Consider the following 25,718-nt stretch of genomic DNA (forward strand, 5'->3'; position numbering starts at 1 on the left):
AAAATAACAATTTAACTTGATAATTGCATTTATATGCCTTTTTTGAAAATTTCAAAATGAGAAAACAGCATTAATTGCATACAATCAGTTAAATAGAATTTAACTCAATACATGAATTTTTAACAGTTGTATTTCTTGAAATGGCTAATTGGGTCGGTGTGGTGTTGCTAATTGTGGCAATGGTTGTGAAGGGAGAGAAGATAATAGTGATGGGTGAAGAAGGGGAAGACAGGGATGAGTGAGTTGGATGGTGGGGTGGCATGACACGTGTTATCCATCTCGCGGAGTTATCAGTGTCACGTCACATCTGATGTCCACCTTGGACAATTTTAACGGAGGATGGATATATTGGGACCCAAAGTATAATGAAGGACATATTTGGTCCTTTTCCAATAGTACAGGGGTATATTTGGCCATTTTCGTTAATAAAATGAAAAATTGAACATGAGTTGCAGTATAACTACTATTTAATATAATTTTCTCTCATAGTTGGTGGGTAAATTTGTTATAAATATATTATCAACTTGTAATTTTTTTAATTTTTGATATAAATGATTGGTAAACATGATTAGTAAATATATCTATTAATTTATGGATTTATTTTTACAAAATGTAAACTTATGGGTTTAATTTTAAATTTTAAATTTTAAATTTGAAATATCAAATCATGCTTTTTTGGATGATTTGAGATTTTATCTCATGAGATGAAAATCGGATGTCCAAACGCCTACTGAGGGTTAGCTGTGTGTATGAGATTGTACTGGATACGTTGCTGATGAAGTCACATGTCCAAATGCCTACTGAGGATCAGTTGTGCGTATGAGATTATACTGGATACGTTGCTGATGAAGTCATATGACCAAATGCCTACTGAGGATCAGCTGTGTGTATGAGATTATACTGGATACGTTGCTGATGAAGTCACATGTCCAAATGGCTACTGAGGATCAGCTGTGCGCATGGGATTATACTGGACATGTTGCTGTTGTAATTTGTTTCTTTCTTGAAAAGCATGTGCTTTATTATGTTTCTTCCTGAAAAATTTACATAAAGTACTCCTTTTGTTGCACTTTTTATTTGACATAATATTTTCTTATTAATTTGTTAAAAATAAATATATTTCAAATTTTTAATGAGAAACTTATTTGATATTGATTCATTCATAACACTATCATAGTTTTTTTAATTTTGAGTATAAAATATTCTTAACTGGGAGCGTTTTCTCCCAAGCGTGGACTATGAGACACGAATTTAGAATAATGGAGAGCTTCAATGAGAGTACCGACACTAAGTGAGAAATTAAAAAAAAAAAATAGTTTAAAGGCAAAATTAACCAATTTTTATTCAAAACGACAATTAGAAAAAAGAGGTACTAGTATTTTTCAATTATTTAACTAGTTAAAGGATAATTTTGAGCTATTTGAAAGTATTCAGAATATTTTTGGACCTTTTAAGAAAAAAAAAAACAGTTGTCCAAGTTGTGAGAGTGAAAATTAAGAAGACAGGTAGTGTTTCCAACGGCGTCGCATAGCTTTGACACACAAACTTGTTATTCCATTTCATTATTATAGCGATTAGCGGCCATCAACAGCTATCTTCAGGAAGCTGAAACTCAAAAATTGAAACATGGCGGAAAGTGAAACCCTAGATTCCTCTGCACATCCACCTCAAGACAATCCTACCGTAAACGAGGACCAAGACATGGTTGACGCCCATAAATCCACTGACCTTTCGGATTCGGGTTCCGACTCCGAATCCGATTCAGAAGACGAGGCACAGCAGAATGCACAAATTCAAGCCCTAGAAACTGACCTCTTAAATAACCCTTCCAATTACGACTCTCATGTTCAAGTAATTTCTCTTCCTACATACACTCAAATCACAAAGTTATTCTTTGGTAGTAATACAAGTGTTTTGGATGCATTGTGTGTCACAAAAGTGTTACTAATACATTGAGTTTACAAGATTGTCAATTATGTGATTGAAGAGTTCATGGTTAAAAACACACTCAACTATCATTTTTTTTTTTTCGCGAGTTTCACACCTCAACTATCATCAGTTGTTCCCTTTTCCTGCCGAAATTATCACCATCTATGTAAAAACACACTTCAACTATCTGATAGGATTTAGGGTTTTTAGGTAGGAAAAGGGAACCAAAAAAATGATAGTCTAGGTGTGTTAGGGGTATGGAGAGGGTAGAGTGTACGCAGACCATACCCCTACCTTGAGAGGTAGGAAGGCTATTTCCGATATAGCCTCGGCTCAATAAAAGGTGCCAAGATAACAATAATAATAGGCAGTAATAGCAACATAGAATAAGATAAATGACGTTAAAGAAAGAAAGAAACAAGCAAGCTATATGAGAGATCTAGTAAAAATAAGTGAGTGAACAAAGATAATAATACTTCTAATACGGAAATGATAGAAATTTTTTAAGGGAAAAATAGAAACATTCTTAGCCTTAAACATATATGTATCTCTTTGTTAGCTTTTTGGTGCAACCTTACCATTGTACATGATGTAGATGCAATGATTGATCTAATAGGGCAGTTGTACTTTCTGTAATAGTCTTTTGTAGCACTGGCTCAGTGCATGTTTTTCATTTATGAAAATTATTTTATCACTCATACCAAAAAAAAAAAAAAAAAGAAGGGTAAAGAAAAGTGAACTCCAGTCCATACAACACATTTTGGTGGAATCAGTTTCTTTTCATAATGTAAGGTAACCTTCCTTGGAGGACATTTCCATCTATAACAAACACATCTCAAAATGTTCAGTAAAACTTTGGGTTGACCTGTCGCAGTGATGATAAATGATTTTTCATTTTCGGAAGCAATTATCAGTTGGAGCTGTTTTCTTTTCCTCGGATGGTGGTATGTGTGTTTGCTTGTTAAGAGATTGCTGATACGATGTTTTGTTGTGGCTGTGTAGTACATAAAAGCTTTAAGGAAACAAGGAGATATCGAGAAGCTTAGACAAGCAAGGGAAGCCATGAGTGCTATTTTTCCTTTGAGTTCAGAGATGTGGCAGGAGTGGATAAAAGACGAGACCTCTCTTTGTTCAGGGTATGCGTTTCTTCTTTCTACTGTATTTATTTCTTATTTTTTGTTGTTGATAAAATACGGGTTTTATTTCTTATTTATGCTTTTTCTTTGCTGTTTCATACACTGGGTTTGTTGTTTTTTTATTGTTGAAGCTTATTTAGTGTGTAGGTTCTTCATAATAGGACAGTTGATATGCATGAGGGATCATATAGGTTAGGGCCATATGAAGGCCAGAGAAGGACAATGCAGAAGATGATTTATGTGGAATTTATTCTGGACGTCTTACATTGTATTGGTCTACTATAGAGAATTCTGCTCCTGTATTTTCAGTGGGATCTCTAATTAGTGACGGGAGCAGAAGAAATAAAAAGCAGGATGTATATTCTGTAAATTTCGTATAATCCTTTCCCAATAATACTTAATTCAGTGGACGCATTTTCTTGTTCTCTCATTTCCACTTTATTGAGAACAAGATTGAAGTGGTCGGCAGCATCCGAAGTGGTCTATGTCCCCAAGCTAAAATAGAGGACACATTGTCTACCTTGAACAAGGTTTTCCTTTTTCCGGTTAGCAATTTGACTTGTGTTCCTACTCACTATTCTCCATTTTGGCGATGCATGCTTGTTGAGGTGATTTCCTCTATAACACGCTTGACCTGTGAGGACAGACTTGTAACTTTTCTTACATGTTATCTGTATAATGTCTATGTACCAGTCTGCACTTTAAGATAAGGTAAGAGAAAAAGTAAAAAACCAGACATAAATGAAGAGGACGTCTCATTTCTTCTTGTATGTATGTTCACTCACCTTTACTTTATTATCATTGTTGTTGTTGATTTTTGGATAGCTTAATATTGAAATTCAAGGGAGAAAAATCATTGATGGCATCAACTTTAACATTCCTACTGAAGAAACTTAATGAGCGGAGAAGTCAAATAATCAAAAACAAAGGGAGTGCAGAGTGGATAAGGAGCTAGGGAAAAAGATTTATGATTTCCAAATCTACAACAGATACGGATCTTTATTTATTAGAGAAATTTCGTATGGAGTTAGCTTTAGTATATGAGCCATAGTAGAAAAAGGATGGGGAGGAGGTTTGGATATGGAACGAAAAAGCTCCATGGTAGAGAGAAGCAAATGGGGTGGAGTTTTAGATGGAGTAATGCTCAAATCCTACTTTTCCTCTTAACAAATTTAGAGGTTAGATAAAATGATGGGTATGTTTGCACATGCTGACGTAAGAGATTTGAGTTTACTCTTCCACTACTCTTGTAACATGAGTATCTTTGAGACACAAAGAGATTTTCTTGATTTATTTATTCTTGTGAATAAATTTTCTCAAAAAATAAAATTAGTTATTCTTGTATATATATATTTCCCCTGTTTAACTCTGTGACACTGACACATAATGAGACAAGAAAAGAAGCCACTTTTGCTGTCTTCTGATTTCTTTATTTGCATGTCTTTTTTGCAGACCTGATGCCCTCCCTGCAATTGAGAAGCTATTTGAACGTGGGGTGTCTGACTATCTGGTAGGTAGTGTGTTAATGTGAGCGTGTGTCCTGTTGCTTATTTCTCTACAAAAGCTTGAAGAGGATTTACGGTCGAGGCAGGCTCTGGTTCTAGATTGAAAACGCTAATGCTTTCTTTTTGTCCATGCTATACCCAAGCTGGCTCACTCGGGAGATTCAAAATATATTTGTTTTGTCCCTGTGCCTACTAACTTTAAGATAAGCTAAACTGTTATTGAACATGCCCGGTTTATTGTTTAAGGGTTGCCTTGCCTTTATTGAAATGACTTTGACGGAATATCTTAAGGATATAGTTATCAAATATATCTTTGTATTGCAAAAGATGCGAAAGATACAAGCCTGCCTTTGGTAAAGTAGAATTGTATAAGAGTGTGTGTGAGAAACCTTCCTGTGGTACTTTAATAATCCTTTTCATTGTGCTGCTGCTTAGTAGGATGTTTACATGAAGAACTTAACCATCTTACTATGTGGAGAACTCCCAATATTTTCTTCATTGTTTACGGGAACCAAATCAAAGAAGTAATAACTCAAAGTTGTATTCTGTTTTGAAGAATTTTTTCTTGACGAAGTAAGGCGTTCCGTTAAAAGACATCAAGAAGATGCACGGTTACAAGAGAACAGAAGTCCAAATTTGTTAGCCCCTTTACAATGTATCAATCTAAACCTTTACAACGTATCAATCTAAAACTAGGGAACTGACAAAGTAAAAGATAACATTCAGTGCTAATTACAGGGGTAATTTTAGTCCCACTCCCTCCAAAAAGGTAAACAAACATCTAGCTTCAAGAGAATGAATGGGATTCCTTCCAAACATTTTTGATTCCTTTCAATCCACAAACACCAAAAAATAACACCAGGGATCTGCTTAAGAAGAACTTTTGGAGAAGAAATTATCTTTGGGCTTTTCGCAATATCTGCATAACAAGAGTTGTCCTAATATTGGCCAACAGTGCGTGATGTGTGGGTTTGGCACACGGCGTGGGCTGGACCTCTGCCACAAGCAGAAGTTTGGCATTTAAGTGGAGAAGGGTAGAGGGTGTGCCCATTATCCTCAAGAGTGTCAAACCGTGCGGCACTGGCCCTCGGGGATAACTCGGTTATCAATAAGAGAGGAAATAAAAGATAGTCCTAAATACTTTTTCCATGTGAACAATCATCTCTGTTACTGTTTTATGAGGATAATGAAATAGGTTTGCCAGAATCAAAACAAAAGTACTGATAGTTTTTTACTTGCTGCAGTCTGTTGCTTTGTGGTGCGACTACTTAAGTTTTGTTCAAGAGCATGACCAATCAGTCAGTACACTTTCTGCAGCTGGAATTTCGAAGGCAAGAAATCTCTTTGAGCGTGCCCTTGTTGCTGCTGGTCTGCATGTTGCTGAAGGCAGCAAGATATGGGAATTATATAGGGAATTTGAACAAGCTATTTTCCTCACTATTGATGAAACTGATGCAGACGTAAGAGCTTGGCACTTCTCTTTCTTTCCTTTTATGCGTGTCGTCGTCTCTTTAGCCTTTTTTAAGATATAGTAAAAGCTAGCCCTCTCTAGTTTGAGATTGAGACGTTGTTGTTGGTGTCATCAAAGAGCTAGGTGCTGTTCTTCTTTAGTTTAGCCCTTGGTCTTTTAAAGGTTGTGTAAATCCTCCTCCAGGATGAGGGAAAGGGAATGCTTCTTTTTCCTTAAGGTCCTATATCACCTACTGCCCCTTTGTTTTTCCCAGCAAGCATGAGAGAATTTAGAGGCATAATATGACTCTGTCTTTGTTCATAAATATCTTTTCCTTGCAAAGGTGGTACTCTATATCATGAGTGGTGTTCTTGAGAGCTTGCTGCCATTCATCTAATAGAGCTTTTCCAAATCACTGTTCTAAGAGTTTACTGGCTTTTAGCTTCTCCCCTCTGGATTAAGCATGGGGTAGTAAAAATGTTGCTGCATCTTGTTGTTGTTCGTCTGAAGCAACTTTCAGTCCCACCCCCTCCGGAAAGAAATTAAATGGGTTAAACTTACGTCATGGTTTGACTCGCAAGAAATTTTGAACAGATAAAAAGAAGAGGTGTATGTCAAATGCTTCGGTAGCTTTTACTGTCGTGAGACTGATACGGCTTAGTATTGGATTTCCCTTTAGATAAGCATACTTCAACAACTTGTAGCAGATTTAAATGTTATGATACTTAAAAACTGTGAAAGCCTACTGTCATTATTGAATGAAGGCCGTGAAAAGGAAAGCACTTATTGAGTTGTTCTCTCTTGTGTTATGAGCTTGCATAATATTACATGCAGTCTAGTTATTTGGTTGAGCCAATGTCAAGAAACTGTATATCCATTTTAGTAACTTCAGTTAAGTTAAGCTTTGACTTGAATTTTAGGTCAGAGGTTTGGTTTCACAAAAATGTCTATACCTCTAGTATTTGTGCTGAAGATCAAAGAATGTTAGATCTAGAACCTCTCTCAAGTGATAGCCTGTTCTTTATTTTTGTGTAAAGAAGATTTCCGTATGGTATTCGTGTTAATATATTGGACAATGTCCAATGATAACTTGATCTGTATTTATTTGCCTCATTTTATAGTGATATTTACTGTTGATATTTGCTTGTTGTAATGCAGTCAAGAGAGAAGCAGGTCCAGCGAATTAGGAATTTATTCCATCGCCAGTTGTCTGTCCCTCTTGCTGATCTAAGTTCAACTCTCATCACATACAAGGCTTGGGAAGCAGAACAGGGAGCGCATCTTGATGTAGACTCCAGTAACTTGGATGGGCTTTCGCCACATGTTGCCTCCTCATATCAAAAGGCCCTCGACATGATGAATGCTAGGACTCATCTTGAGAATCAAATATCTCATAAAGTTGCACCTGAATCAGAAAGGCTTCAACACTATATGGTATATCCTGATACTCTCTTCTATATTATACCAAGTTGAAACAGGACTCAATTGATTATTTAACAATGGTTGTGATGTGTCTGGGAGATCTGGATAACATGAAAATGGAGTGTATATACAGGCAATGGAGTGATTAAGATCATTAAGGTGCAAAGAGTTATTATAAAAATGCAAATGTTAGTACTTCTATGAAAGAAGAATTGGTTGCATGTGTTTGATGATATATGTCTGCATTCCTGTTTACATATTACACGGGAATAAGGAGAAGAAAGAAAATCCATATTTTTGCTTTTCACTGGAAATAGTACTCTTTTTTTAAAAAAAAAAAAATAAGCATTGGAAATAGTACCTTAAGTTTGTTAATTGCTCGTTTGTTTTGAGAGTGTGAGTAAGATTTGCTGTTTATGTGTAATTTGTTAGCTGTTACGGTCTAAAATCATGAACAAGCTTTCTGTTTGGTTGGATTTTGGCAACAAGGATAACTGTTGAAATTAGGCAATCCTGTTTGTGATGAACCCAAACTTTAACTACTATAACTTCACCATAGCTTCTTTTGTGGTGTTATGGACTTAATCATAGTACCAGATATTTTAGACTCAATTATCTGATAGAATACTGATGCTTGGTGTGTTATCTTGCAGGCTTACTTAAAATTTGAGCAGTCGTTGGGGGATCCTGCGAGGATACAGATCTTATATGAGCGTGCTGTAGCTGAGTTTCCTATATCTAGTGAACTCTGGCTTGATTATACTCACTACATGGATAAAACCTTGAAGGTTTGTTCTTCGGCCTTCGTCCTTTTAATTAAATTTTTCATTTCTTGATTGTGGTGAAAACTGATCCAGCTTTAAGTTATATACATATATTTCTTTGCAGACCTCCAGTCTTGTTCGGGACATTTACAAAAGGGCGGCGAGGAACTGTCCCTGGGTTGGAGAAATGTGGGTGCGATACTTGCTGTGTCTTGAACGCGGTCGTGCTTCTGAGGACGAACTATCTGCAGTATGTCTTCATTTTATTTTGCTTCATATTGATTTCTAAGACTAGTGCTGGTAATTTCAGCCCCATTTAGAAAATTAGCCCATTTAACCCACATTTTAGTGAGTGGATCACTCATATTTCAGTTGGTATATATGGGCTTCAAGTCTCTTTTTAACCCATAAAAGTACGGGCAAATATGGGTATCCACATATGAATTCACTAGACCCAGTAACTCATTTTCCTCAAAATAGGAGAAAATGTTTTCCTTAAAAATTTGAGGGAAAAAACGTTTTCTGGATTGATAAAAAACACACCAACGCACCCCCAACCCAGCACCCCGCTACCTACACCTGCTTCCCCACCCATACAAATTTTCTATTTCATACTACATTTTATCTTTTATAAAAAGTTGGAAATTCCCCCCTCCCCCCTCCCCTCGCCCCGCCCCCATCCCCCCCAACCCACCAATTTTCTATTCCATACTATATTTTATCTTTTATAAAGAAATAATAAATGTGGGAAGTTTTTTCTTAACCCCCTCACACACACACTCTTCCTATTTCATCTTACTTTTATAAAAAAATTATTTTCTTACTCCCCAACATCAACCCCCCTCCACATTTTCGATTTCATATATTTTACTTTTATAATATCTTTATAAAAGATGGAACGCCCCCCCCCCCCCCCCCCCACCCCACACACACACACACACACAAAAACTCCACCTCGAATTTTCTATTTCATAATATTTTGTTATGAATATTAATATGAAAAAATTATAAACATTACACTAGAAATAATATTACACTTATATAATATGGGCTAACCCATAACAAATCCAGCCATTTATCACCCAACCCATAGTTTACCCACATGAAATGTGGGCGGGTTGAAACTTGTTGGGTTTTTAAAAGATGGTGCAGCAAAAAGATTGAAAGTGTATTGAAAATGTCTCTCAAGAAAATTGCTCTAGATAACAATTGTTGGTTTTTCGAAAGAAAAAAATACAGGGAAATAATAGAGGAAGAAAAAATTGAAGCGTAAGACTTTAATGTTAGCTGGTTTACATTTAAATAGCTGAGAAAGTACATAATTGAATAGTTACCAGTTTCAAAAAAAAAAAAGTACATAATTGAAGTAGAAAAATATGCTATAGTGTAGTTGTCATCACAATCCTAATACCTAAAAGATCTAAAACTAACTAACAAATTCATTATGAATAGGAAAGATTATTGACTTGGACATATTCAAAATAACTAAAGGCAGTAATAAAAATGCACTAAAGCATAGTTCTAACACTCCTTCTCAACTGATTGTTTTTAAACTTGCACACTTTTGTAACATGGCCTGTTTGTTTGCAATTTCCACATATTGCATCAGGTCTCCACAAAAAAAAATAAAAAATTTCAAAGTGTTCTTTTTGCAATATTTGCAAACAGGATAGTAAACTTTTTCTTCTCTGTTTTGAGAAAAAAAAAAGCACCCTCAGTAACATTATTGTCTTGTCTGAAGGCTCTTCTTTGCTCTTGTGCTTGAAGAACACTTATTGGTACTAGACTCAAATCTCTCTGGAATTGTCACAAGAATTTTTTCTACTATTTTGTCATTTTTGAAATCCTCGCCAAGCAACCTGATTCTATTAACAATCGAAGAGATATTTCAAAATACTTAATAATAGTCTCATCCTCTTGCATCCTAAGAGATTCAAAATTCCTTTTCAAATTCAAAATTTGCATTTGCCCGACACGATCACTTTCTTAGTACTCTTTTTTTAGTTTTTTCCAATACATGTTTTGCTGTCTCACAAGCAATTATTTTAGAAAAAATCAAATCTGCCACTGAATTTTGAATTACAACTTTGACTTTGAATTTTTTGGTTCTCTCTTCTAAATGAGATTTAATTTGGGCAAGGGCAGGAATTTCAGGCAGTGGTTGTAAGGGTCTATCATCCATTACAACTTCCTACATATTATAGGCTTCAAGATATGATGTCATTTTCACTGACCAAATTTGATAGTTTTCGCCATTATAATTTTTGGGGCGTTCAAAGAGACCGCTGCTTTCCATGTTTGAAAATAGGGTGAAAATTGATATTGGTTAAAATGGTTTTTGAAGACGGGTCATTAGGATGAACTCACAGATCCCGTAAGAAAATTTTGCTTTAGATACCAATTGTTGGTTTTTGAAAGAAAAAAATACAGGGAAACTATAGAGGAAGACAAATTGAAGCGTAAGACTTTTAATGCAGTAGAGAATGTTATTTATTGATCTACTGGTTTACATTTAAATAGCTGAGGAAGTAAAGTAAATAACTGAAGTAGAAAAATTTGCTAAAATATAACAATCATCACAATCCTAATCCCTAAAAGATGTAAAACTAACTAAGAAATTCATTATGAATAGGAAAGATTATTGACTTACTCAGAAGAGAAAATCAAAAAATTCAAAGCCAAAACTGTAATTCAAAATTCAGTAGCAGATTTGATTTTTCTAAAATAATTGCTTGTGACAATTTAAGAAGCGTTGGAAAAACTAAAAAAGTAGTACCAAGGAAGTGACTGAGTCAGGCAAATGGAAATTTTGAATTTGAAAAGGGATTTTGAATCTTTTAGGATACAAAAGGATGAGACTCTTATTTAGTATTTTGTAAATATCTCTTTGATGGTTAATTGAATTAGGTTGCTTGGCAAGGATTTCTTGTAACAAATCCAGAAAGACTCGAGTCTAAAATTTCATCTATGAAAGAGTGTAAAGATCTCTTTGCCATCTCTGTTGAAGAACTAATAAGCGTTCTTCAAGCACGAAAGTAAAGAAAAGTCTTCAGACAAGACAATATTACTGAGGGTGCTTTTTATTCCCAAAACGGAAAAGAAAAAGTTAACTATCCTGTTTGCGAATGCTGCAAAAAGAAAACACACTTGAATTTTTTTTGTTAGTGCAGACCTGATGTAATATGTGGAAATTGCAAACAAACAGGCCATGATACGAAAGTTTGCAAATTTTAAAACAATCCTCAAGCAGCAGAAATTAGGGAGGAGCAACTTTTTTAAATGACAGTTCCTAAAGCTGGGAGTAGTGCTAGAAATATGCTATAGTAGTGTAGTAATTTTTATTTTGTTGCCTGTAGTTATTTTGAACAAGTCTTAGTCAATAATCTCTGCTATTCATAAGGAATTTCTTAGTTAGTTTTAGATCTTTTAGGGATTAGGATTGTGATGACTGCTATATTTTAGCAGATTTTTTTACTTTAGTTACTTACTTTCACAACTATTTAAAGATAATCTGTAGATCAATAAAAAATATTCTCTACTGCATTAAAGTCTTACGCTTCGATTTTTCTTCCTCTATTATTTTGGGAGGATTTGGATGAGTTAGTGGGAGGCATACCGCTTACTGAGAAGCTATTCGTGGGAGGTGATTTCAATGGGCACATCAGGTCTATTTCGGGAGGTTATGATGATGTGCATGGAGGCTTTGGCTTCGGGGACAGGAATGGAGGAGGAGTCTCACTTTTGGATTTTGCAAGAGCTTTTGGGTTGGTGATAGCCAATTCGAGTTTCCCAAAGAAGGAGGAGCACTTGGTGACCTTCCGTAGTTCGGTGACTAAGACTCAGATAGACTTTTTACTCCTTAGGAAGGATGATAAAGGTCCGTGCAAAGACTGTAAGGTCATTCCGAGCGACAACCTTACAACCCGACATAAGCTCTTGGTGATGAATTTTGGGATCAAGATGACGAGGAAGAAGAGGGTCGTGGATGACCGACCTAGGATCAGATGGGGGAGTTTGACCACGACTAGTGCCCTAGAGATGGGAGAGAAATTGAAGGATATGGGGGCCTGGGATAGTAGTGGGGATGCGACCAGTATGTGGGATAGGACGGCTAGTTGCATTAGGGTGGTAGCAAGGGAAGTGTTGGGGGTCTCGACAGGTAGTCGTGGTCAGCATCGAGGGGACTGGTGGTGGAATGGAGAAGTTCAAAGGAAGGTTGAAGCAAAGAAGGTGGCATATGCGAAGTTGATAGAAAGTAAGGATAAGGTGGAGAAGTGGACGAATAGGGAACTTTACAAGATGGCGAGGAAGGAGGCGAAGTTGGCGGTTTCGACGGCAAAAACGACAGCTTTTGAACGCTTTTATGCTGAACTAGAGGAGAAAAGAGGGGATCAGAAATTGTTCAGGCTAGCCAAGGCGAGGGAGAGAAAGGCACGTGATGTGGATCAAGTGAAGTGCATCAAGGACGAGCATGGCATATTGGTAGAGGAGACTCTCATTAGACGGAGATGGCAGTCATACTTCCACAAACTCTTGAAGGAAGAAGGGGACAGAGACATTGTGTTGGGAGATTTAGAACATTCAGGAAGGCGTTACGATTTTGGGTATTGCAGGAGTATTAAGGTTGAGGAGGTTAAGGGTGCTGTTCGTAGGATGCGTAGGGGAAGAGCGATCAGACCTGACGAGATTCCTGGGGAGTTTTGGAAGAGCGCGGGCTCGGCAGGTTTGGAGTGGCTGACTAGGTTGTTTAATGTCATCTTTAAGACGACAATGATGCCCGAAGAATGGAGGTCGAGTGTAATGATCCCTCTGTACAAGAACAAGGGAGATATCCAGAGTTGCAACAACTATAGAGGTATCAAGCTGCTAAGCCATACTATGAAAGTGTGGGAAAGGGTGGTGGAGATGAGGGTGAGGAGAGGCGTGTCTATTTCAGAGAACTAGTTCGGATTCATGCCGGGATGCTCAACTACAGAAGCCATCCATCTTGTGAGGAGACTGGTGGAGCAGTATAGGGAGAGGAAGAAGGACTTACACATGTATTCATCGACCTAGAAAAGGCTTACGACAAAGTTCCAAGAGAGATCCTATGGAGATGCTTGGAGGCTAAAGGTGTACCTATGGCGTACATTAGGGTAATTAAGGACATGTATGAGGGAGTCAAAACCAGGGTAAGGTCAGTAGGAGGAGACTCAGAGCATTTTTCAGTTGTGATGGGGTTGCATCAAGGATAAGCTCTTAGTCCGTTTTTATTTGCCTTGGTGATGGATGGATTGACGCGATAAATTCAAGGTGAGGTGCCATGGTGTATGCTTTTCGCGGATGACATAGTCGTGATCGACGAGACTCGTAGCGGAGTTAACGCTAAGCTGGAGGGTTGGAGACATACTCTGGAGTCTAAAGGGTTTAAGCTGAGTAGGACCAAGATAGAGTACTTCGAGTGCAAGTTCAGTGAAGCACCTCAACAGGCTGGCTTGGAAGTGAGGCTTGGTACCTAGGCCATCCAGAAGAAAAGTAGTTTCAAGTATCTTGGGTCTATTATGCAAGGTAGCGGGGAGATTGACGATGATGTCACACATCGTATTGGGGCAGGGTGGATGAAATGGAGGCTCGCTTCCGGAGTGCTATGTGACAAGAAGGTGCCACCACAACTTAAGGGAAAGTTCTACAAAGTGGTGGTTAGACCGACTATGTTGGTGTTGGCCAATTAAGATCTCTCACGTTCAAAAGATGAAAGTTGCCGAGATGAGAATGTTGAGATGGATGTGTGGTCACACCAGGAGTGACAGGATTAGGAATGAGGATATTCGGGACAAGGTGGGAGTGGCCTCGGTGGAAGACAAGATGCGAGAAGCGAGATTGAGGTGGTTTGGGCATGTGAAGAGGAGAGACACAGATGTCCCAGTGCGGAGGTGTGAGAAGTTGGCCATGGATGGTTTCAGACGAGGTAGGGGTAGGCCGAAGAAGTATTGGGGAGAGGTAATTAGACACGACATGGCGCAGTTACAGCTTACCGAGGACATGACCTTAGATAGGAGAGTTTGGAGGACCCAGATTCGGGTAGAAGGCTAGTAGATAGCCTCCTTATCCTTCCTTATTAGTAGTCGCATTATTGTTGTATAATTTCTTGTGCTCTGATTTCTGCTATTATATGTTATTTCCGGTGCTTTGATTATTCTATTTTATCTGTGTTGCTTTCGTTATTTGCATTTCCATATCGCTTTGAATCTCTTAGCCTTATCTGACCTCTTTTTATGTTTTTTATTGAGCTGAGGGTCTTTCGGAAACAACCGTCCTATCTTGGTAGGAGTAAGGTCTGCGTACACCCTACCCTCCCCAGACCTCACGTTGTGGGATTTTACTGGGTTGTTGTTGTTTGTTTGTTTGTTTGTATTATTTCTTTTCTTTCAAAAATCAACAATGGTTATCTAGAGCAATTTTCTTGAGAGACTTTTTCAATCAACACTTGTTGCCCCATCTTTTAAAAACCCAACTATGGTATTAGAGCTGGCCAAAGGTCCTAGGATCGAATCTCACTGCTACGCAATATCAAAAAGAATTTCCATGTGCTTGGTCCATGAAAAAAAAAACCAGGTCTACTGCACGTGAGGGAGCGTGTTAAGAATATAATTAAATTTTGAAAGTGCGATGGTCACACACTTCAATATGCAACCTGTTTTTGTTCAAACCATTTTCAACCTGACGAAACCCCACCCATTTACCATCCCTGTCTAAGACTATAACCGTTCTTATGGGATATCCATCTTTTGTTATTGTGCTTTTACATTTATCTGCCCATTTATGATTGAGAAATTAGTGGAACACTCATTTGTGTTTCGAGACACCGTCTGCATCATTTTACTTTCATCTACTTTCTGTTTTTTCCTTTTGGGGGGAGGGTGTTGGATTTGACAGCCATGAATTTCTTTTTGATAAGGTAAATTTTTTGCTGTAAATCGGCAAACAGCAGGTGCAAGCTACGTATACGAACATAAGCTAAGTCCCTTTGTTGCTGTAGGGACCTGAGAAAAGCAGTCCAACATATCCAAATCACATACATTTACCAACTTAGACCAAAAGGCAAAAAACCTACCAGCCTAATAAGAAATGGTCCTTGGGCCTAACTCAAAACTCAAAAGCTTGCTCATGCCGTGAGGATCGCCCGAGATCATATAAAGGGTCATTTGCCCATCCTACAAATACTACTAACACCGCCCGCGGTTGCCAACTGTATCATGCGAAACATAATATTTGTGGGGGTTTTGGGGTGGGGTGAGGGTGAGCGTTGGATAAAACAAGAAGTGGGATTGGCTTGAACAAGAAGTGGGGTTGGCTTGACTCAGATACCATGATAAGAAATAGACTTTGGATCTAATTTCTTTTTCTTTTTTGATAGGTAATTATTCTTGGGCCTAATTTAACCCTGAAATTTAACTTAACTCATCAGGGGAGAATTGCCCAAGACCATATAAAGAGTTCAATTGCTCATCCCACAAATGATGTGGTACTACTGATACAACCATTTCTAATTCAGCTTGTGAACAAGTTGCGCCATTCCTTCAAAGTACTTGGTTCCTTTCTAGCCAGGTTACATAAAATGGTCTCATTTATGGTGGTCCACATTGACTTAACGGCTTAACCTCACTTAACATCGTCCTGCCAGACCAGCAAGCTGAAGTTTCTTCTTATTTTAAGTGTTATCTGTTACCAGAATTACAAGGTGGATACGTTCCTTTATGCTCTTGACTTATCTGCTGGAGATCCTGGATTGATTTGTCCGTTATTTAAGAATTGCTCATCCCACAAATTATGTGGTACTACTGATACAACCATTTCTATTTCTGCTTGTGAACAAGTTGCGCCATTCCTTCAAAGTAATTGGTTCCTTTCTAGCCAGGTTACATAAAATGGTCTCATTTATGGTGGTCCACATTGACTTAACGGCTTAACCTCACTTAACATCGTCCTGCCAGACCAGCAAGCTGAAGTTTCTTCTTATTTTAAGTGTTATCTGTTACCAGAATTACAAGGTGGATACGTTCCTTTATGCTCTTGACTTATCTGCTGGAGATCCTGGATTGATTTGTCCCTTATTTAAAGCATGTTTTTAAGTACTTTCTGACAAAGTCCCTCATTGTCAAAAGAATTGGATATCTGACTCCTGATTGTTTGCCATATGATTTGCCTAACTTGCTTGGAATTGAGGCGTAATATTAGTAACTGTGTATCCTATATTTTCTGTATAACTGTCTTCTTGCTATTTTGATTTTGTCCAATTGTTCTTTCCTTTACTATTCTCTTTTGGTGCTATTGTATTTAGATCTGACTGAGCTTGAGAGAGTAGACAATAATATCTATCTTGTGTGAAACTCAATGAGAAGAATTTAGCGCATTAGTTTCCATTCTGCTATTTGTTGTAGCACACGTGTCGGTAATTGTGCCTACTGGTGGTATTCTTATTCATTTTTCTAATCAATGTTCCAGGTTTTCGAGAAGTCCTTACAGTGCACTTTCTCAAGCTTTGAAGAGGTTGGAGCATATCTGTCGTATATTGTTATTAGTAGTCAAGCTTTCCCCCGCCCATTCATGCACAGTAGGTTTACTATGTTATGGGGAAAACTACGTAGTTTTGTCATGGATCCTTTGCACAGTTCCTTTACTTCTCTATTACCTATTAATGAGGCGATGCGATATTAGATTTAACTACTGTTAACAATTTGCTAAATTGCAGCTTAGTAATAAAATATAATTCAAATTGAAAAAAGATTCGTTGTATGCCAAAAGATGCAAATTTCAATTTGGAATTGTCAATTTATCCATAGCTATTTACAACAACAACAACATACCTAGTGATCGAACCGTCGAGTTTGCTTTGTTTATTGTTGGGCTTATCTCACTGCAAAATTCAGTGAGATGAAGCCAAATCTATCTTTTGGTAAATGCAATTGCAGCAAAGAAGTCTAATGCTCATGGAAGTTTGTCAGTGACTTATTTGTCCAAAATAAACGTCAGAGAATTAGCAGAAGTTAACTTATCTTGAGGTTAACTTATCAGTGCCTAGTGGTCGATGTAGTGGGAGGAGCACCATGAGGTCTTAGGTTTAAATCCCAGCAGAGACAAAAACACCAGGTGATTCTTCCCATCTGCCCAAGCCTTTTTGGGAAGAGTTACCCGGTACTTGTGTTGGTGGGAGGTCGCAGGTACAGGTGCGTGCAATTTGGCCCAGACACCACCTGCCATAAAGAAATCATTGAAACTTTAATTTGTTAGGGAGCGCATTGATGTGAATACTTGCTGCATCAGTCGTCTCCTTTTTAGATTTAAGAGAGAATGCCCACTGCTGAAAACAAGGAAAATTCCTGAAGAGATTTTGGAATCGATTTTTTTTTGGGTTAGTTCTAACCATTAGCTGCATTGAGTGTGTTTTAAGGGCTAAAAGTACAGTTTACCAGATTATAACCTTATTCATGTTTGTTCACTTTGTTGCAGTATCTTGATGTATTTCTCACGAGAGTTGATGGGTTAAGGCGGAGGTTGTCTTCATTGGCGTCTGGAGCTGACAGCAGAGATTATATAATTATACGGGAAACTTTTCAGGTATGCTTGCTAATTGCTTAAAAAAAAAAAAAAATGACCTCCTGTTGGTGCTTACCCTTGCCCTGGGAATTCAGGTTTAGCTTTTGTTTACGTTGCTGTTGGTTCTTGCTTTGCAGAGGACTTCACTCGACATCTAAATCTGAATTATTTAATTCTTTATTTTTTTGTGAATAAGTTTATTAATATGGTAAAATATGCCGAAGGTCTAATGGAAACAGCCTCTCTACCTTCAAAAGGTAGGGGTAAGGCTGCATTCACACCACCCTCCCCAGATCCCACTTGTGGGATGACACTGGGTATGTTGTTATTGAATGATGGCAAAATATTAAATGCATACCCTGAAGATACAGAGACAATCCTAGATGTTCTTGATTCATTTTAGGATTGCAGCTATGCTTCAGTGACTTGTTTAAATCTCTTTTTTTTTCCCCCTTTTTCTCTTGTAAAGGGGTTCAGTACTTCCCAAGTACTGGTCTGTAATACAAAATTTTACCTGTTTCAAAAATCAAATGATAGTAAAATATTTGGAGTATGCCAAAAGGCTAAATTGGTTAGTGAAAGCATGATGGTTAAACAGGCTCTTTGTACAGCAAGAACAGCCAGTTATGCTTGGTTGAACTCCAGTGGTGGTACGTTTGTGTCCCCATATGGAAGCTTTATATAGATCCAAGGCTTACTTTATTCAGTAAAAAGAAGGGTTGGCTCAGCTTGATAGTTTTGCAAATTACATTTAGTTATGTCCACTATCATAGTTGACTGCCTAATTAACAGTTTTGTGTTTCCAAGAATAACATTCGACCCGGTCCTTTGTGTTAATACTTTTAATTTGTCTTTCAATCCTTCTTCTATTGTCTCCTATCTTCTTTCTTTGTTTTTTTTTTTTTTTTTTTTTTTTGAGATAATCTATGGTCTCCTATTTTTTCCTTTGATCTTCTTCAATTTCTGATATTTGGGGGTTGGATATGACTTGGTATACTTCCACATCTGAACTTGAATATTGCGTTTCTGTGTTATCCATCTTAATGGATTCTCAATTTCTTAATTAAACTAGTACAATACAAATCAAATAGTTAAAGTGACATGCTTCTGGTTCTTTACCAGTTTCAAAAAAAAAACGTGACATGCTTCTGGCTGTGTTATCACTAAAATATTACCATTTCATTTTGGTCTCACCTGTCCCCTGATGAAATTAAGAATTTCGCATCAACTCTATCTTAATAGTCACGTTAGGCCAAATGCTGTTTGCTTTGTAATTGGAACTTCTTATACCCTTCACCATCTTAATTGTGCAATTTATCCTTGAAATTCTCTCTAGTCTGTCTGATCTGTTGCCAGAAATAATTTCCTTTTTTACATAACCCACAACGTAATTAAAGGTATTCTCCTTCCTTTTCTTCCAGCGTGCATCAGATTATTTGTCTCCACATCTGAAGAATACAGAGAGTTTTTTGCGGATGTATAGATATTGGGCCCGCTTAGAATCAACTCTGGGGAAAGATCTAGTTGCAGCTCGTGGTGTCTGGGAGAGCCTGCTTAAAATCAGGTTTTCATGCACATCTCTGTTATTTCAGTTAGAAATATCGACGTGCAAATTTAATGTATGATCCAAAAGTGTCTTCGTTGTATTTTCATTGTTGTAATATGGGTTTTTTTTGCAGTGGATCTGTGCTAGAGATGTGGCTAGGGTACATAACCATGGAAACTGAGATGGGTAATATTAATGAAGCCCGATCCCTCTTTAAGAGATGCTACAGTAAACGGTTCCCTGGGACTGGCTCGGAGGTATGTTCTTGTAATAAATTGCTTATATCATGCAGTCAAATTCAGCCTCCTATTTGGACCCCTAGAGCTTGTTGGTTGTGAAACAGTTGAACCATTGAACTATTAACAGTACCTATAACATGTTCACTTAATTTTCGTCGGACTACCTCATGCATAATCTCCTTGGTTCAGTTGCATCTAATCCTTCTGTACTTTAGTCAAGAGTTCCTTTAAGGCAAGGTAAATGTTTGGTTGTGATCTTAATAACTATATATTTCTGGAGCTTTCAATTTGGAAATGATTTTTGGGGCAATGAAAACTAAACTTTTTATTTGCAGTACTGTGTATATGAGGTAGATAAGTCTGTATTGTGCTTTGAAGCATGGTATTGTCAGACCGGTCCAATCTAATGAATAGGCATCTTGTAAGAAAAGAAATTGCGCCTTATACCCGAAAATACCTCTTAACTAATTAAATACCATCGATTTTGCTATTTTTTGTGGAAACATACTTTATAAATTTACATGTTCCAGATATCTTCTTGTTTCCAAGTAGTTTTCTAATTATTTTGTTAATAAAATGGGGGCAAAAACAAGAATTCATGCACTGTAGTTCTTGATTCTCGCTGGTGCTTTATTTGGCTCCTTTTGTGCTATCCTTTACGTGTATCTGTTATAGTTTATCTTTTTCTGGTGTTCTTTGCAGCCTAAGTTGCTACTCATTTTGAATTAGATGATACCCCTTGCTTCTTCTAAAAAACAGAATAATTCAGGACATATGCAATTCGTGGATTCGTTTCGAGAGAGAGTATGGTGCACTTGACGACTTTGATCTTGCCGTTAAAAAGGTAATGCAGGTTAATGTCATTGCATCTAGAGTTCGCTCATTAATTCGTGCTTCACTTGAAAGTTAGATGTGATGATGCAGGGAGTAATCCTTGATGTGCCATAAGGAACATTACTAATCTCTCTGATGCATTTCAGAAATCTAATTACTCAAGACTAGTAATTATGTTAACTCTATCTACCATAAGCAATAAAGAAAATTAGAAATTTAGCAATCTGGCTGACGTTGCTCCCGTAGCTTGCGTCGTGATGTAATTATGATTCTTACTCTTTGGCGTGCACCAGTCACATTCTAGTAAAACTTACATTCCTGGTGGAGCTACCTTTTTTTTTGTGGGTGCATCACTTCTTTTCTGATGTGAGAATATCTATTCTCTGAGTATCTTATTGGTGAATGTTCAGTTGGAGTTTTATTTCTGATGGATCTGCTTCGCCCTTCTCTAATTGTCTCAGGTCACTCCTCGCCTTGAAGAGCTGCAGTTATTCAAGCTACAAGAAGCTAAGAACGTCAGTGTGTCAGCAGATGATAGAGACAATTCTTCGAGGAAAAATGTGCGTGAAAAGAGGAAGCCAGCATCAAATTTAAGTGAAGAACAATCTCCTGCTAAACGTCAGAAAGATAAAGCTAAGAATGTCAAAATCATTTCTGAAGATAGTAAAGACCAAGCAAAAGGCACAGGCAAGGTAAAAAATACAAAACCAGATGTGGCTGCGAGCAAACCAGCGAGTGGAATCAAAAATGAAAACAAAGTTGTCTCTTCTGGCAAACCTCAGCAGTACAATGACCAGTGTACTGCATTTGTATCTAACCTTAACCTCAAGGTAGTTGTCTGTTGGTGTTTCTTGAAGCCTAAGTTCTCCTGAATGACATTGCAGACCTTAGCCACTATCTGTTAATTGGTTATTTATTACTGAGACAGGCAAACTATGATGACTTACGTAGATTCTTCAGCGATGTTGGAGGAGTGGTTGCTATACGAATATTAAATGACAAGTTCACTGGAAAGTCAAGGGTATCTCTCTTTCTCTCTATTCACACAGACAGCAAGAGATTTAGTTTAATGCTTACCTGCTTAGTCTCAACATTGCAGTGTGAAGTACCTTCTCTTTTGCTACATAATTATAAAGATTTACCCTCTAATTTTTAATCTGAGACACCCACAAGTTTTGATGATCACTGAAAGTTCCCCCAGTATTTTTATTTTTATTTTTCCGCTACTCCTCAGATCCTATTTCATGAGATGCTCCACTATTTGGTAAGACCAATAGTTTTCCTTCTGATTTTGCCTACAGATTTTCTGTTTCTTTTTAATTTCTAAACATTGTGCATTCTAGAATTTTTTATTAAACTCTTAATATGTTAATATCTTTTGCAAAAATTCAAGGAGTCAATGTATAAAATAAATTTTGAAAATTATATATCTGACCTACTTTGAGCAGTCATTTAATTTGGGAGGGAGGAATACAATTTTTTTATTGTATATAAGGATAAGAAGGAAAAAAAAAAGGAAGAAAAAGAACAGAACTGTCATTTAACACTCATATTAGTCGCCGGTATTGGGTGGGAATGCACAAAAGTCTAGCAAGTTAACAGCTTGTATCCAGCAATTTTGAAATTTTATCATCCACTGAGAATGCAATCATCAGAATCAATGGGTCTGACTAGATCCTCGACCTGCATTGCGCAACTGGCTGTTAGAATTAGATTTTTTTGAAGTTCTCGAAAATCATGGGACCTGTGCATGATACAATTAAACATGTCTGACCTATATTATATGTGTAATAACATTATTGGTTTCTTCCTTGAACGCGTTAAGGGATTGGCTTATGTGGATTTCTCGGATGACGAACACCTGGCGGCAGCTGTGGCAAAAAACAAGCAGACATTGCTTGGGAAGAGAGTGAGCATTGCTAAGTCAGATCCCAAGGGCAGAAAGAAAGGAAGTGCTGCTCAGGGTGCGTCTTCAAGACAAAGTACGGTTTGCTTCAATTGTTTTCACAGGTTTTGCACATTCTAATTAGTTCCATACTCTACCTTAATGTAATTGCTTCATAGTTACTTATTCATTATTTGCCGACATTTGGAGATGACAACTCATGTGTAACAAGATGTTGAAATGCTTAGTGATGCAAATGTTGTTCCTTTTTGACGCATACTTGCCTGTGTAAGTTCAATTTTCAAGGACATAGAACTCTTGGTCTTGTTTGCTGTGTGTGTTCTATATCTAGTTCTGAGCTCCTGAATAGTCACTTCTATGTTTTGGCTTGTGGGAAGGTTCACTGTTTTATTGGTATTGAGCACCCAGTGTAGCTTACTGCAGAATGGACAACTATAACAATGTTTCATGATCTGCATGTTGTCTTGCTTTCTTTTGAAAATTGTCTTCATCTGTTACTAATCTTGGTGAAAGCTATAATCAGCATTTCTATTCATTGCATACTTATGTCTGTTGTCTCACTGTGATACAAGCTGAAGGGATTAAAATGTCAGGTGATGGTGCTAATCAAACTACTGAGAATTCGGAAGCAGGTGCCAAGGATTCTGCTGAAGGTTCTGAGGGAAAGGGCCTTCAACCTCCTAGCTATCGGCGGGCATCTAATATCCAGCTCAAAGGTAAGAATACATTCGCAATGCCTAGAGCTGTCAGGCCGCTTGGTGGGGTTGACAAAGATAAAACCAAAACAAAAGAAACTGATGCTGTTGAAGACGAAAATCCTAAATCCAATGATGAATTTCGGAAAATGTTCATCAAATCTTGACATAACTGGAACACTTAATATAGTTGTGTATGTCGTCATTAGAATGTTAACCCTAGTAAGCTCTTTATAGAGTTGTGTAGCACCGGTGTTTTTAACTTTTTATGGGTATATTATGGGATCTAAGTTTTGTGGTCTGCCAACTAGTTCTAAGTTCAACATTTTTGAAGGTTCACGATTAACGGTTGGATCTGAACTCTGAAATGCATTAAATTAAATGATTGCTTTTAATAGTAAATTTATGTTTGTAATTGCTCATAAAAATGTCTAAGCCATAATTCTGGAAGTTCCATAACTGAAGGACGACATGCTTAAAAGCAGTTCGTCAACACTCGGTATTTACACTAAATTAATTAGCAATTACCAAGCTATTGTTAGTCAATGTAAACATTTATGTGCATAGATTTCTTAATCATGATCAACTGATGTTTGGTCTATGCATTGAATTCCTGCTGCTTATTCAAACTGGCATTGTTTTGCTAAGTTGCTAAATATATGTGGAAAAATAGGGCATTTATTCAAAAAAGTTTTTTATTAAAATTAAGAAATCGTAACACTTGTGATTCCCGCCCTTTACGTTTCAAACACCTTTCACTTTAGACTGTTGAGAGACAGGTGAAGAAAATACTGTATTATTGAGTGGGCCAAATTTTGATCATCAAAACAGAAAACTATGTGAAAAAATATGACAAGTCTACGGAAGTTGCAGGGAACCATTGTCTAATCTGAAACTGTGGTGGTTTTCTTACACGACAAAACAAATCTGACATTTGAGTAATCAATGCACCAACTTAACCTTAGAATGACAGCTTCTCTGACCAAGTTAATTTTTGAAGGACAACGCACACTATTTTACCCTTAAAAAAAATCAGAAGTAGATAGTAGTAGGAGTTTTTGAAAAGTTTAAGGACCCGTTTGGCCATGATAATTTTTCGCTTTTTACTAGAAAATTATTTAATTTTATTTGAAAATCAATGTTTGGTCATGAAAATTCTAAATACAATTTAAAGTTGTATTTGAAATTTGAAAAACACCTAAAATATTTTTTCACCTTTTTCATTTTCAATACATTCAAACAACTAAATATTTTTTGTAAAAATTATAATCAAACACAACTTCATCTTCAACTCCAACTTAAAAATTCCAAATAAAGTGAAAAGTATTTGATTTTCATGACCAAACGCCTATTAATTTTTGTACACGGATACTGATACTTTACGAATTGGGTGATTGGTAAGATCGGCTTTGAAGGTAGCTGGTTTAAAGTTTTGACCTCGCTTGTTTCCATCAAAATTTCAAGTTCAATGAGTTTTGACTTTTAAGTTTGAAAGTTTGTCGATAGGGCGAGCCGAACGTTAAAAGTTCAACCCATCCATTTTCAAGGTGATTTGATGTAATTTTCATTTGGACGTTGTCTGAGCACCAAAGGTAGATTCACAATTATAAGGCAACGAGTTGGGAATATCACTGTACTTGATGATCTTCTATGCTAATCGGTGCGCACTTACATAAATACATATTCCTATATTTGAAACAGTCATCGATCTATATATAAAACGCTCCTATGACACAAGTTAATTGCACATATGTTTCATATATTTCAAAATCAAACACTTATGTACATTCTTTAACACATATAGAGTTTTTTCCTTTAAACACAAAAGACAGCCGATTGAACATACGATGGGATTTGAATACTCTCAAAAGTGTTAACAGATCATACAAATAATCCTTCTCGGTCTCAGCTACATAATTCTTTAAGGGCCTGTTTGGAAAGTCACCCAGGCAATAGGAATTGGGTGTAATTATACAATTTGACTTGTTTGTTTGACCAGGTAATTACACAGTTAGGTGGAATTGGGTGTAATTGAGAAGGTATAATTACACTCCCCAATTCTCAAAGGGGGGCTGAGAATTGGGTGTAATTACACTCTATAATTATAGGATTACCTTTTAGTTTATTTCTTTTTAATTTATTTTAATTTCTTTTCTTTTTTAATTTATTTTTTATTTATATTATTTAATTTGTTTTTTATTTTATTTTAATTTCTTCTCTTTCCTGATTTATTTTTCATTTCTATTATTTAATTTCTTTTTTATTTTTACTTTTTAATTATTTTATTTTTTAAATATATTTTTATTTTTATAGGATTTATATTTCATTTCCTTTTTCCTCATTCCTAACCTTTACTTCTTGTGATTTCATATAATTGCTCGTATTTTTTTTTAGTTTTTTATTTTATTCATTTAGCATAACCGTATTAATATTCTAATTTTTGAAACTACATCTTTTAATATTAGAAAGAATATTGAGTCATTAACAAACTATAATAAGTGACGTTATTAAAGTAGAATTTCGTTGTGAATGAGGTTATAGACTTATATTTTCCCTTTCTTTTGAATTATAGGATTATTTAGTTATGTTATGTTGAAACTTACTTATGTAACATTGGAATTTGACATAAGAGTATTATGTTAAAAAAAAAATCTTTTGGATTTTGAATTTGGGTTATATTTTCGATTTTAAAATTATTTTCTTTAGTATTATTGAC

At 36.6% G+C, this 25,718-nt stretch overlaps 1 protein-coding gene across 3 annotated transcripts; it reads left to right on the forward strand.

The window, feature by feature from the left end:
• Positions 1 to 1,471: 1,471 nt before the first annotated feature.
• Positions 1,472 to 23,430, forward strand: LOC132598590 (uncharacterized). 3 transcript variants are annotated; one of them, XM_060311554.1, is made up of 16 exons: positions 1,472 to 1,851; positions 2,932 to 3,065; positions 4,518 to 4,575; positions 5,815 to 6,030; positions 7,179 to 7,454; positions 8,096 to 8,230; positions 8,331 to 8,456; positions 16,691 to 16,735; positions 17,696 to 17,803; positions 19,204 to 19,346; positions 19,462 to 19,585; positions 20,337 to 20,411; positions 20,863 to 21,231; positions 21,330 to 21,422; positions 22,227 to 22,411; positions 22,901 to 23,038. In XM_060311554.1, exons 1-16 carry the CDS (start codon positions 1,627 to 1,629, stop codon positions 22,902 to 22,904), a joined length of 2,316 nt encoding a protein of 771 aa, XP_060167537.1. In that variant the 5' UTR covers positions 1,472 to 1,626; the 3' UTR covers positions 22,905 to 23,038. The 3 variants fall into 3 exon arrangements, with proteins under 3 accessions (XP_060167537.1, XP_060167536.1, XP_060167535.1); XM_060311552.1 differs by having other exon boundaries at positions 1,474 to 1,851; positions 22,227 to 22,383; positions 22,901 to 23,430; XM_060311553.1 differs by lacking the exon at positions 16,691 to 16,735 and having other exon boundaries at positions 1,473 to 1,851; positions 22,227 to 22,383; positions 22,901 to 23,430.
• The last annotated feature ends 2,288 nt before the right edge of the window (positions 23,431 to 25,718 follow it).

Source organism: Lycium barbarum, chromosome 6, assembly GCF_019175385.1.
Source record: "Lycium barbarum isolate Lr01 chromosome 6, ASM1917538v2, whole genome shotgun sequence".
Classification (NCBI taxonomy): domain Eukaryota; kingdom Viridiplantae; phylum Streptophyta; class Magnoliopsida; order Solanales; family Solanaceae; genus Lycium; species Lycium barbarum.